The sequence below is a fragment of the Atta colombica genome, unplaced genomic scaffold (assembly GCF_001594045.1).
Source record: "Atta colombica isolate Treedump-2 unplaced genomic scaffold, Acol1.0 scaffold66, whole genome shotgun sequence".
Taxonomy (NCBI): Eukaryota; Metazoa; Arthropoda; class Insecta; order Hymenoptera; family Formicidae; genus Atta; species Atta colombica.
In genome coordinates this window covers 832,272-847,316 of record NW_017259557.1, presented here as the reverse complement: position 1 = coordinate 847,316, position 15,045 = coordinate 832,272, and the positions used below count along the sequence as shown (strand labels likewise).

The 15,045-nt window shown below is 38.6% G+C and overlaps 1 protein-coding gene across 1 annotated transcript in view; it reads left to right on the top strand.

Moving 5' to 3' along the window:
- LOC108692218 (slit homolog 3 protein) overlaps positions 1-15,024 on the top strand; it is a 56,517-nt gene extending 41,493 nt beyond the window's left edge. Inside the window, exons 3-5 of the mRNA XM_018200392.1 lie at positions 9,572-10,473; positions 10,701-11,220; positions 12,439-15,024. Of these exons, the coding sequence (XP_018055881.1) occupies positions 9,583-10,473; positions 10,701-11,220; positions 12,439-13,373 (2,346 nt within the window). The 5' untranslated portion in view covers positions 9,572-9,582 and the 3' untranslated portion in view covers positions 13,374-15,024. The remainder of the gene's footprint in view (positions 1-9,571; positions 10,474-10,700; positions 11,221-12,438) is intronic.
- Positions 15,025-15,045: the final 21 nt, after the last annotated feature.

Here is a 15,045-nt window from a genome sequence, read left to right as displayed (position 1 = left end):
TTCATGGGAATACAAAGGACTTCTTAGCTTTTAAAAAGTGCATTTTTGCTTTGAAATATTTAATTATTCGTATAAATTCTAAATATATGGAACAATGGGGGAATAATGGCAGCGCACTTAATTCACTATAAAAAATGTTTCAATTACAATAAAAAAAAAAGTAAAATTAAAGCTGAATTTCTCGTCTATGACAGATTTATTAACATTTTCAATATATAAATGAATTATAGAATAAAAAAAAGTTCATTTGTATTACTCGGTGCATTGTGTAATATAACGCACTACAGTTTCTACATTAAAAGGTTATTAGGATCGATACTTCTGATTTTATTGTTAAATTTTATTGATAAAGTTTATTGATAAAGAATATAATTAAAAAATTTGTTTGAAAGCAAATAATCACGTAAGGCTTGTTATGTAATGCAAAAAATAATTGACCTAATCTTGGAAATATGTATTGGAAACATGTTTTATTAGAGAAAAAATGTGGGGCGTATTTCACTGTTTTATCTTATTGTATTTTATCAATAAATAGCATTATATTGATGATAGAATTAGATTTTCATAATGGCTTCTCCCACATTTCTAATGTTTCCTTAAGAGCAATATATCTCTTGATTCTATTTAAATAGTCCATTAACATGATAGATATACAATTTGTACGATTCAGAACTTCTACATGTTAGCTGGAAAATAGCCAAAATTTAACATCCTTATTCATTTTCATGTCTAAAGAGTGCAAATGCTCTCTATTGTATAGTTATGTGGTTTCTATCAAATAATAATTATTAAATATTCATTCATAGTAGAATAAAAGGCTCTTTGACGATGTCCAAGCATGACAGTACTGTAATTCGATTGCACGGATCACAGTATAATTGGTACGAAAACGGGACGTGAGTTTCGCGGATTAGTGTTCCGCATCGGCTTGCGGAAGTGCGGAAACGACTTTGACGATGCTCTGATAGTTTCGTGTGACCCAAAGTTAATAACCCCGCGGCGAGGCACGGAACTTTTGCGGACAATGTTCCCGGCCGCAAATTTATAAGATTTGGTCTTATTTGAAAAGTTTATGCAATTTCGCGGTCCCCGGCACACGGCCTGTAAATATTCGGCCGAACTTCGAACTTTTCGAATAATGCAGCCGAAGAGTTTATCGAAGAGAGCGGTGAATGGATACTACTGAGAGATTAGATATCGGAAAGAAACGAAACGTGATATATGAATTCCAAACTTGATTCGATTGACGATTTTGGCGAAAATTTTTTTGAAATAATTAACTATACATAAGCTATAAATTAAATGCGAACGCGTTACATCAATTATTTTAAATATTTAGTTATTCATGTAAATAACGAATACTTATTGTACTTTTATTGCAATAGCTATTGAAATACGATTACATAGCATAATTTTTACAGCGCGTATTAATTGTATCAAACAAGCATTTACTTGAAAAAATACGTTGAACTTTTTAACATATATATATATATATATATATATTTCAATAATGATTTTAGTTTTCAAACATTCTTTCGTTGAGGAATCAAAATTGATTCTTTGATTCTTTATGTATGTGATCGAGTACAATAATATTGATTCAAGCTAAATGCATTTTATTTATCATGTTTATAGTTAGATATAAGAAGAATTTATTACCGCATATTGTGAAATGGATATCATACGAGCGATGAACTCGAATGTGAATCTCAACTCTGTATGTCAAATAATCTTGTAGAAGCGAAATATCTCTTACCCACATTTTTTTCTCGTATTGCGACTTTACATTTTTATTTTATTACTTTACATTTTTTTCTGCTATTTTAATCTTTATCAAACATTTTTGTCGAAATTTAATTTTTGGAAAATATTCTACTTTTTTCATTATCATTACATTCAAAGCACACATACTATGAAGATAAAGAATCTAGCAGGACTTCGAGAGAAATATTTACAACAAAGAAAGATGAAACCGTTTCCAGGAGAAGAATTTTTTCAATGATTTTCTTAACAAGCGCATCTCCAAAGAGAAGATTAACAAAGATTGCTTCGAGACGGGTATCGCATTACCTGTTTAGTACGATAATTTTTAATTCATCCAATCTCGGATGCGTTTCACGTATCTCGCAAGAAGAAGGATAAAATTTTTCAAGCCAAAATGAATTAAAGCAAAGCTTTCGTTCCGTCTCCGTCTTTTTCTCTTAAGCCCTGTTAAGTAGCATGTTCTGTAGATGACTACTAGACTGCGCAAGATATAATTTCAATCATATTCCACATAGACGTAACAGTTATACTGTACGCATATTATGTACATTATACATACAGGTAAGCAGATATTCGCAAGGATGCGGAATTCAATTACACAAAGGCGCGTCATCGAGATCGTGAATGCGGCAGGTGCATATCGACTTAGCGTCTGTGTAAATATGCTCTGCTTCGAGTCTCCGACTTGCGTTACGTTTTGCCGCTGTAGAGAAAGTTGCCTCGTTGCAAAGAACACGAGATATTACACTTGTAAACACGCGATCGTTTCAACGTGAATAACGTTATCTTTAGTAGTATTTATATATGTATGTTGCATCTTCTGAGGAAGCGTGAGTAACTGTCGTTACGTTCCTCCGAATTGTGAGCTTGTATAAAGATTCAAGAATTCCTTAATTGTGGTGCTAGACTTATATCAAGAGATAAGAATAAATACACTAGCTGGATTGTATGTGCAGTTCGAAAATTTATATTAAAACATTTCATGTTTCTCAAACAACTTTAGAGTTTATGTTTTAAAATACATTATTTTTATGTTATTTATTCATAAATTGTATTATTTTGATGCTAAGAAATGTTAAATACTTCAAATGTAGGTAACTTGGGACATGAGATGACTTTCATCCATGAGTCACTAAAGAAAACTTACACAAAACTTAAACTTTCTTTAGAAACTCATGTATGGATACCATGATTAAATTTAGCAAAAATACATGCTGTCTCAAATTACCTGCACTTTCTCAAGTCATCTACATTTACGGTATCGATTGAATATAAAATATTCAAATAACATAATCACATTTAATTAAACTTACACTTGGATATATGTAACACAGAATTTTAACAAGGATTTGAGTGGTTATTAATTTTGCATAACCACAAATACATGCAACTCTTTATTCTTTATTGTTTTATATTGATATACTTTCACAAAAATAGATTCTAATTGTTTCTGCTACTGATAAGTACGATCGATAATGAACTTTCTGTATAATGGACGTTATATAAGTGATTTCAAAATACTAAGATTTTTATTCTTATTTTATTCTTATTTTAGAAATGAAAAACACACATAATGCCATCTTCCATTTTTTGCGAATGCTTGTAATAATTTGATGATTAAAATTATTTCCATATGTCGAGTATTACATGATCTATTGGAATTTTTAATAGTGATGCGAAAAGAAAATACTGAGAATAAAGTAGGACTACTAATTCGTTTGCGCAATTCTGATGTCTACCGTAGTCCATGATAGAACGGGCTAACGACTCCGTCCTTATTCTCCGCTAATTAACTATTAACGACTTATCGGGAAAAAGTGACCTCGGTCGAGAGTTCACGCGCCCTATCCGAGAGCGCCAGCGAGCACCGCGTTTATAATTAGAAAGTCGATTACGATGGTGCCCCCGTCGTTGCGCGGTGACCCGGTGTAATGAAAACAGCATCCCCTCGATAATTCGTGAAAAACGCGCTTTCCGCCGGAACCAATCCAGCGGTACGATTGACTAAACTCATTCGCTTCTTCTTGTGCAAATTGATTATAATGGCCGCTGTCAAAGCCGCTGGCTCTAATAAAGCATTATTATATCGTGCGCTATTATATCCGTATGTTATTATATCATCGCATGCAATTACCGCGTCGTCGTATCGATACGCGCAGCATAATTCATACGACGCGACGTCTGGTCTCAACGTCTGATCAATATTTATAGAACGCACAGATCTGCAGTCTGCTTAATGCACGTAATTTCGCGTGATGAAATTAAAATTAGTCGAATAAATAAACCTGATTCCAAGACAGAAGCATATTGAAGGCAACATTATTTGCACTCGCTGAATTGTAAAATCTTGATTGACTCCAGATGAGATCTGTAATGTGTCATGCATGCGCTTTAAATGAATTTCCTGATATGATGCTATAAATAGCCATGTCTTCTTCAAACAACAGAAGCTAGAGAAAAAAATTATGCATTTAAATTTTCATCTCGTATTGTGAAAAATTGATTAAAAATGAATGAATGTTCTAATGATATCAATTAAAATTCTAGTTATCTCTAACTAAAATTATAATATTGTATATATGTAAAATAAGAAAAATTTATACATAACAAAAATTTTATATATATATCTAACTAGTTTTCCTTTTGTCATTTTTGAAATCTCATCATAAGGAATCAAAATATCCAGAACATAATCCAGTGTAAAACGCGTTTGTGCAATAACGCGTAAACCGCGCGAGACAAGGATTCTTAGTTAGTTAGACAATGTTTCTGTAACTAAGTCAAGCCAGAGGTCACAATAATAACTTTAAACTCACTTTGTACGACGCGATTGCATCGAAAACGAGATTCTCCTTTTCGCCTCACGGCCATTTGTATCACGACCAGGTAATTTAACAAAAAGTTGCTTGCGATATTTCGTTATTACATTTAAGCTCTTCCAACGACGAGAGACTGAATCTCTGAGAAGTTTCAATGGAGCACCCTATACATGAGAGTTTTTTTTCGTCGAAGTCTCGGTCCACGTTCAGTTCTTCGTTTCAAGCGTTATCTCAAAGTACATATAACACATATAAATCCATTCGCCATAACTTCTTTGATATTCTCGGAAGACGGCCGTCGTCGTCGTTCAATAATCCTTATTTCTATCGGGGAAAAAGTTTCCGCAAGGAAGCTGGTAAGTATTGCGCGTGTTCTTCCTTCCTCACAAATTACAAATTAAATTACAGCACTTTCGTAGGAAGCGCAAACTTCCCTAAAACTCATGGCTGCGAATCACTTACAGTAATCTGTGTCTTACTTGCACGATCGCTTCGTTGATGAAAAAAAAAAAAATCCTCTCGGCATAGTTCGCGCGACGCTTTTCCTTCCCACGAGCATTCATTTTACTTTTCTTCTTCTTAAACATTCTATATTTACGCATAGCTTCCGTTGCAAAAACTGCATCGTAACTACTGCTTTCGAAAGTCATTTATAAGCATCGCGATATCCGCCCACCCACTCGTCGCACCGATCGTTACATCCACCAATCATCGATCGCTCGATGTGTTTCGCGAGACCTTATTTCATACGTGAAAATATAGGACGGGCAGAGAGATCCGGCAGGATAACCACCGCCTCCGGTATGTTGGCTCGCATGATTGATGAAATTTGTGTAGGAGCAACAGGGCATACTTGCCGTACCCTCCGGTAACGGAACGCTCTTGATTGATAGAGGGTGTTCGAATTTGAAATTCCGCCCTACAGAAAGTTGACCGCCCACACTCTTCCTCTCTCTCTCTCTCTCTCTCTCTCTCTCTCTTCCTCTCTCGCTTTCTCTCTCCTTTTTCTCTATCTCTCTTTCTCTTCTGCGTCTGATGTTTTTTTTCTGCGTGGCACGCGAACGTATATACTAGACACGCACACGTTTACATTGAGCAACTTTTGCGTTTCCGCATCCCATGACATGACTGGTGGGAGGTTCCTTCCGGCATGGTAGACGGCCAAAGGACACTCGTCTCATTCGTCTATCGTTCATTCAGGCTAAACGGCCGCTCCAGTCCGTATACAAGCTCCTCACTTTCCCCGTATCCTCGTTGACTTAGTTATTTACAAGTCAAATACGGTCGATCGATATACTAGGATCGAGGGAGCAGAATCGCCGGCCGTCGTGAAGCCGCATCGGGCGCAGTGAGACAGAACAGCAAGACGGATGTATGAATCGAAGCTCAATGCATGCGCGATGTCATCACGAATATCATCTTTTAGCGTTTCTCTTGTCGTTTTGTTCGTGTAATATTAACTCTCTGCGCGTACATACCTTTCCTCTGGAATATATTTCATGAAAGAGAAAAAACGCTCTTCGTGTCCCTCACATAAGCCGTACACATGCCGAGCAGCATGGTTCAAAGAGCATTGTTTCAGCTTCAGATTTAAAGCCACGTGGGCAAAGAGAAGGCTGAAAAGTGGCGGTTTTAGAGAACAATACTCTTAGTACGTATGTATTTTGACCGCGTGGCAAGACCAATCGAGTTCGAAAGAACTTCTCTGTCGCGGTCAAAACAATAAAATCTCGAGGCTATAGGAAAGTGTAGCAACCGCAGGCGTCCTTGCGGACGAAGACTTCAAAAAGTTTCGACGTCGCGCGGAGCATGTGTGCGTGAAAAGTTGGCTGAAATCTGCTATGGCGCGCACGGTTCCCACTGGAATGGTTTTCCCGATGGAATCCGGCTGCGATCTTTGGCGAATTTCTCTTTGTTTTCCCACGACGTTAATCCACAGTGACGCATAGTTTACTTTTGTACGCTTCAAAAAATACAAGTTACGCGATTTCAATTATTATACACATTGTGATTCGCTGACGATCTTCGCCGGTTCTCTAATATTGAATCATGTTTAATTTTTAATCATTTCAGTCCTTCGCGAATGTTTCAATTTCGCTCGACTGCATATATATCGCTTTCTTCAAAAGTGACACAACTAAACAAATTGACTTTTTCAGAATAAGAGATAAAACTATTTTTTTACTTGACAAATAATTGATTTAAATTAACTAATATTAGCAAAAATAGTACATCAGGCCAGTTTGAACTTCAGAGCCAAAACGCAAAGCGTATTGACGTAAAAAAATTCAATGTAAGATTTCAGACTTATAAAGTATTAATAAGCGTCGCTCAAATGTATCTCTGAAATCTTACCCATAGTTTTTTGCATCGATGATTTTGCGTTTGCTCCAGAGCTTAAATTGGATAGGCATGGACTACATAATTTTTAATATGATGAAATGTCATTTTCGTTTCATCCTTTAAGAAATCACTTATGTCATGTTTTAAGTTTTAAGTAGCAAGTTTGATATCCTACAAATCCTGAATAATTTTTCAAGAGCGACATAACTTGAAATATTACCAACAGAATTTATTTATATTTATCTTAATCGATTAAAATAACTAGATTTAAAATAAAATTTCTTCTTTAAACTTTGGTCACAAAATTCTTAACTCTAAATGTTTTCTGTAGATTTCTCCTTTTTTTATTTACAAAAAACGATACAACTCAAAGTGTGTCACTCTTAGAAAATATTACAATCTCTTTGAAAATCTTAAGAAGTACATTATTTGGCGGATTGCAAAGTTAATTCAGTTTTGATGATTAATAGAGTGATCATTATCTAATTTTTTATAATAACTTGAAAATAACATTGTATGAGTTGTGTCATTTTTGAAATAAAGAAACGATATTCTTAATATAATCAATTGTCATTTTTATCATTTTTATAAAGTTAGATTATTAATTAAGTTTAGTTATAAAATACTTTCGTGAAATTTAATTATTTTTTAAATTATTTTTTATTGGATAATATTTACTTAACTCATTCATGATTCTCTGAAATGATGATTTTGTTGAAGTATCTAAAAAATCAGCTAAACATAATTTTATTGGACTTTCAAAATAATTATGTAGGACGCTCAAGCATGATTGCAGGAAATTTTTTGCAGCATGGCTCATCATACGTTTTCTGCATAATTATTTTAATGATTCAAATTTATTTTGTAAATCTGTATTTATTTAAATTTTTAGATACTTTAACAAAATTGTTCTTTCCATACAATAACTTAAAAAGTCTCATTTTTTATGCTACTTTTGAAGTAAGAGAAATATAAAAGATATATAAAAAAAAGTTTGAAGTCTGCATAAAATTTATCATGAAATGAAATTTGAGGAACGAGATATATAAAATAATTTGATAAATACACAAAACTAAAATCGTGTTCTAATAAATTAATAAATCATTTCGAGATATACAGAAAAATTTTTTCATCGAGATGTTGTAGCTTAAATTCTTATCGAATTTCAACCGATAGAGAGATTCGGAATTGTATTTGTCGCGGAAAAACTAATATAATGCACAATCTCGAACTCCACGGCGATAATAACAGGGGTGAAGCTTGTTTTAGTTGTCGTGCTGTATTAATTTAACTTCGGCGACGCGTCGACACGACACGATACGACGCTGGCGTCGCAGAATGCGATGCTGTAATGGTATTAAGCTAAATTGCCAACAGTCCTCAGCAGGGTATTCCGTCCTGCTTTGAGATTAGTGGCGTTGACTAACAAAAATAAAGAAAAGACAGGCTCGTGGGAATGTAAGGGGGAGGAAAACAGAATGGCCGAGGAAACACGAAGAAAATCCCGAAGGTCTCCGATGGCACCAAACTGCCTTAGACTTGTTTGATAACATGGAAAGTCGAGTTTAGTCTCGTTGTGTGAGTCATGAAATAATTTTACTCTGTTCAAATGACACATACTGTTGTAAGAAATAGCGGTAAATATATAAGATTGTCAATATATGCAGTGATTCTTATTTCAAATCTCTTATAGCTTTTTTCACTGGCAGAACTGGTGCGCATTCAGTGCACATTAAAGCTAACTTAATCTGAATGTCAGAGTGAAATATCTCAATTAATATAATCCAATGTTAAAATACCCAATGTATATTTTATCAAATATCACAATAAAATGTGTTTGAGGATTTAATTTGTTTCTATATTTTTATTAAACATACATCTTTATATCGATTTGTGTACAACGGCTTTAAAATGCACTGAGTGCGCACCAGCTCGACCAGTGAAAAACACTATTAGAATATTTTTAGATTATTCGAAATTTTCGAGTAATTCAAATCATAGCAATTCAAATTCAAATCGAATCAAATTTTACCTGAATCGATTCGATTCATACATCGAATAGTTCGCACAGTTATAACAGAAGATTAAATAGAGTAATGCTAAAGTGGAAAAAACGATAAACAAGTATATTTTATATACTATGTATATATTTTATATACATATAATTACATGACGACATTTATTATTATAAAATCGTATATCGCATAATTTGTTCAGTGACAATCATGCACAATTATCTTAATGTACATTAACTAAAAGTGTCAAATAGCGTATGGGATATTTGTATGACATATAAATTATTCAAAATTATTAAGCGCTGCGTATTATTTAGTAATAATTAATTCCGGCCGCGTATACGTAATATGATTAGTCGATCGTATAATTAAACAATGATCCACATCCGCGTTCAACTATCAATAATGATGAATGTAGGTAAAACGCGTAGCTAGTTGCCCGCGTTGGTAAATATTAAACGGTAACTGGAATACATTAGTTACATGTTGCATATTTCTCTCCGACAGAATATCCCAAAAGACGAAACTCCGCTTTCACATGCATGCAACTACGCTCGGCTAAGTAAGTTCTGCGGTCACAGTACCACAGTCACGTTCTAACATCATCGCGCACGTTTCTGCTGTTAACAGGATTTCTCGAGATGATACCGAGAACGGCGAGCCGGTGGCTGCTTTGTGTGGCGCTTACGGTCGCCCTGTGTCAAGGCCAGGAGGACTGGATGCAGTGCTCGTCGACATGCAAGTGCAAATGGGTGTCCGGTAAGAAGACCGCCGAGTGCATTAAGCAGAACCTCACGCAGGTGCCAGGAGATCTTTCGCCCGAGATCCAGAGTCTCGATTTGACCGGCAATCGCATAACTCACCTCATACGCGATGCATTCAGCCGCGTCAATCTGGTTAATCTGCATAAGCTGTCGTTGCGCGATTGCGGCATCGAGGCGATTAACAGGGACGCTTTCAGCGACTTGAAGATCATCATCGAGATCGATCTGTCGGGCAATAATATCCGCAATCTGCATCCAAGTGTCTTTTACGAAACCCAAAAGTTACGAGTGCTGCTACTCGATCAGAACAAATTGAGAATGCTGGATAACGGTTTGTTCTTCAATCTCACTTTCCTGCAGAAAGTCACGTTGTCAGACAATAGATTAGAGCGCATCGAGGAGCAGGCGTTTCGTAATTTGCCAAATTTGCATTCCCTCGCGTTGGATGGGAATAATTTCAGTACCCTGCAATTGCAAAGCTTCGAGAGTCTGCCCAAGCTCGGCAGTCTCGAGCTCCAGAATAATCCATGGAACTGCAACTGCCACCTCAAAAAGTTCCGCGATTGGGCGATCCAGCGCAAGTTGTACACACAGCCAACCACTTGCCAGCAACCGCCCCACATGATCGGCAAGATGTGGGACGAAGTTAGTAGTGACGATTTCGCGTGCAGACCGAAAATCACCAACATCGAGCCGTCGAACAAAATCGAAACAGTCAAAGGAGATGTAACAATATCGTGCAGGGCAACGGGAATTCCACATCCTGAGGTAAATGCATATTCAGGCACACTCGATATAAATCTCTAAATATCTTATAAGTTAAAGTCAAATAAGTTTCTGATCTAAATAAAGCTTATAGTGAAAAGAAATGCGATTTAATATTAATCTTGCCATTTTATTAGAGAATTTTTGTATTCAGTACACATTAAAATTTCTTTAGTAATGCACTTTTTTCTACTACCGCACTATAAAACCTCACATTACATCTATTTCAGTTATCATGGACGTATCGTAATCGCCTTATAACCAATAGCACTAAACACGCAAACGATAAAAATTACATATTGTTGGCGAATCATGATTGGTTAAATCTCACTATCATCGATGCGCTGCCTGCCGACAAAGGTGACTACGTTTGCCACGCGAAGAGTCCGGGCGGCGAAGCGGAGAAAAACGTGACTTTATCCATAATAGGCGATGCTCTAGGCGGCAGAGAGAACTTCATCAGCCTGCCTCTCGCTATCGGATTAGGTGTCACCGCATTGTGTCTGCTGATCGTTACAGTAGTGCTCTGCGTGTGCTACTGTCGTCGTCGCCACACCAGGCATGACGAGAAAGGCCTCGAAGCGGCGTCCCTGGAGCACCATGGTCTCGGTGAACAGGAGAAATCCCTGATTACGACCATTAACCCGGTCGTGAAGCCCCCGAGGCGCTACGAGGCACCGTCGGTGACATCGCATAGTACGGAGATGACGGAGTTGAACCGCACGTTGCTCGACAACGACTCGGTTTTCGGTCAGTACACAGCCTATATTACTAAACAGTGCGCGGCTAGGTGCTAGCGAGAAACTATTTTGCATTAATTTCGACAAGCGATTTACCTCGAAACCGCGCATTCGCGGACATTAATTTAAGGTCGACAGAATTCATCGAATATGATCCGATATGATTCTTAACAAGTCGCGAAACATCGGTCATTTCGTTTGAGTAGTATTCTTCTTCCAAGCAAAAATGGAAATGACCTCTATATGTCGCTTATATAATGTACAAACAGCGTGTATGCATGTGTGTGCGTGTAATCGTAAATCGATTCGTTTCCGTGCCGAGCGCGGACTATCATGCGAGAATTGTTCGACCAGGTGCCATCGATCTTAAGGTAAGGAGAGTCCGCCAAGTGGCAGTTAGGAGACTAATGAAGATCCGTTAGGGACGCTTATAATACATCAGGCACCCCTTAATATAACATTTGCGCTGCGATAGCGCGAACACATTCGTCATCCGTATTCGATCATTGATATATCATCCTTTTAGAAATAATATTTTCTGTAGATCAGAACAAAGAGCAGATTTTAATTTTTAGTTTCCAACGCGAAAATGTTGATTACGACTTGCATAATAAATTGCTGTAACATATAATTATACAAGTAATGACGACAATAAGGTACGCCAAGCAACATGTTGCGTGTGTAGACTTGCGTGTTATTATTTAATGAAATATTTTTCGACGAAAATACGCAGGAACTTGTATATGTGATAATACACAATCAAATTTCTATGAATCCGGAATATTGTAGAAAAAATATCAATATATGATTTTAAAGTGATTCGAATCTTGTATAATAGTAAAATTCAGTCAATTTTACGAATTTTAAGGGAAACTTCAAAGCAACACTATGTAGCACCAGCGTTCGCTTGACCGACAACGCTCAAGAAAATGCGGTTACATTTCCCAGTTCAATTGATAAAGCGCTCTTCCGACTGCGATCATATCGCGACCAATCCGATTAAAAGCAATCGTTTACGCTCGTTGAAGATAATATCAGTATCGCGGAACGTATCAAAACAACATCCTGGTAATGCAGTTTTATTACTCGCGCGTACGTCTCGCGCGTTCAGTCTTTTTGTACTCGCAGACTTCCCTCGCGATTTTTTTTTCTTCCTATTTTTTTTCTCAACCTTACTTAGATTTTCTTTTTTAACGTTCGTCCTTCTCTTTTGTTCATGTTCTCGCAGCTGACGGTGTCGGGAGCGGTGTCGTCGGCGGGGTAGGCGGCGGCGTAGGCGACGACGAGAAGGAGCACGAACGAGCCACACCGGAACTCGACAGGGGTGGCAACGGCGGCGGCGTCGGCGGCGGCAGTGGCACATTGCCGCGCGGGGGTGCCGGTTACCACCACCGACAATATCCGCCGGACCTGCTGGCCTTCTCCGGCGGCCGCGGCGCATCGCCAACAAGCCAGGCGTCAACAGCGCCTGACAGCACGCGTCTGCCTAGTCAGCAAATGACACCGGCGGCGGCGGCGACAACGGCTGCGACGGCCTCATCATACGGCTCGCCGCCGTCAGGCCAGTACCATCCGGCCGCCTTCAAGACGCTGCCACACAGCCGCAGCGCGACACCATATAGTCTCGGACCATCATCGTCATCGTCACCGTTAGCGCCGGTATTACCTCGTCACGGTTATGTAACGATTCCGCGACGACCGCGAGCGCCTAGCTGGAGCAGTGCTCCCCCGACATCGCCCACCGACGCTCTCGAGCCTGTGTACGACAATCTGGGGCTACGCACTACGGCAGATGGTAGCTCGATGTTGTCGCTGAATAAGAGTCCGGAACCAGCCTCGTCTATGAGGGGTCGACCGCTTCCGGGCACGCCGGGAGGTTCGCACTATGGATCGATCCAACGTAGCACCCCAAATATCTTGACGAGTAATCCATTGGACAGAGTGGCGCCGGAAGGTGCAGCTGAATGGCCGCTCAAATTGACGGACGAGAGCATGGACGGCGGTCATCTGTTACTCACGCAGCAGCAACAGCAGCAACAGGCAGCCGCCAGCAACACTCTCAGTAGAAAGGTACCGCCGAGACCGCCGCCAAAACCCAAGAAGAAATCCGCCAATGGACCAACGTTGTATGAGGATGAGGGTGAGGATGGCACGGAAGTATGATATCATGGGCATCGTCCGCGATGAGAGCGACTGGTCGTAGTACGCCATGATGGGGCGTGCGTGACCACACTTACAATAAACCGGTAGTGCCTTTCAAGACGCGTGTCTCGCACGTGCGAGACTTCCACTCCATTCAACGTTCAACGAGTTGCAGTCTGGAAAATGAACAAAACGAGGAGACTCTTCTGGGAGATTTTAGGATGGACACGGGTGGTTCGCCGAAATCGCTGACGATAACGTTTTAGAGGAGGACACGCCGATCGGACATTCGTGTCACCTATATTCCCCTTCCTCAACTTTCCTTTCCTGTAAGTTATCTTGTAAGTTATTTATTGAACATTATGGAGCACCTGGAGTATCCGAAATCAGCAAATCGTGATCTACATGAATTATTTATCGAAACGATCCGATCGTTCAATGGATCCTTTCTTGTCCCTCATCTTCTCCTATGTATCTTTTTCTCTTTTTTTCCTCCCTTTTTTTAATCAGGTTCCTTTAGCGTTTTATTTGATGCTCGTCACGCGCCGTGAGGTGATAACGTGATAATGTGAATAAGGTTGCGGACATTGCTACCGGTATTAGTTGATAAGGCGAAACCTATTCGCGTTTTGTGTGAAATTTACGTGAGCACGAAGCAACTGGAAGTGCTAAACGCGAGTCATTCCGCGAAGAGCGATACCAGTGAATTTGTCTTCTATTCGTATTATCCCGCAGTGGGAAATCGCGAGCGTAATGGCGCGATTCGTGTGTATAGACGGAAGTGTTAAGGTTCAGGCAAGGCAACGTTTTGCACATGTTACATTTATGCGGTAAACATGATGAGAATTTAATATTGTTAAGAATTTATCTAGTTGTTATACGCCTATCGCGTTTTTCTTTTTTGACATTGAAATTCTGACGCCTGTATCGAATCGTACCAAGACTCGTTGCATTCGCAAGCAACACGAACTCTCGTGCTAAACTTACGTCGAAAATGGCGTAATGATCTGTGTCCCTTCTCCTTCAGTAAATGCATCGTTAGATCGTGTTCGTACCCGTAAGGGTAACCCGTATTCTCTCAGCGATGTTTGCATCTTAAATCATCGATAAATGTATCATTGCAATGATTGTAGCGGCAAATTGACTATCAGTATCTCGCAAATATCGTTGATCAGTCCCTTATAGCACGAGGGTAGCATGTACCTCTTTCCCTGAGATAAAAACGTGAAAAGTGTAAATTTTTCATTAAAATGGAGAAATTTTTCATTTTTCACGTTTCTGTTCTACGGAAAAAGTTACATGATCGTTACTCAGAACATTCCAGCAACATTGCAGCAATATTGCTAGAATTCTCTGTGCTATATGGAATACGGAATGCCCTACTTATGTAACGGTGCCACTTTGTATTACGTTAAATGGATAATAATCTATTACAGCGACTATAAATCTATATTAGATGTAAGTGCTGCGATGACACTCGACGCGTATTCGAAGTTGTAAGAACAGATTGCAACGTACGATAAAATGGTGTACAGTATAAATATGTGACGATTATTTTTACCGATGTTAATTACACGAATATTGTGACCTTTGAAATGCGTGTAATTCATTATCAGAATGACCGAGTGGTCAAAATAACAGCGTATTTTGTAAACGAGACTAATTTGATGTCACTGCCCGATTGGTCTCCACA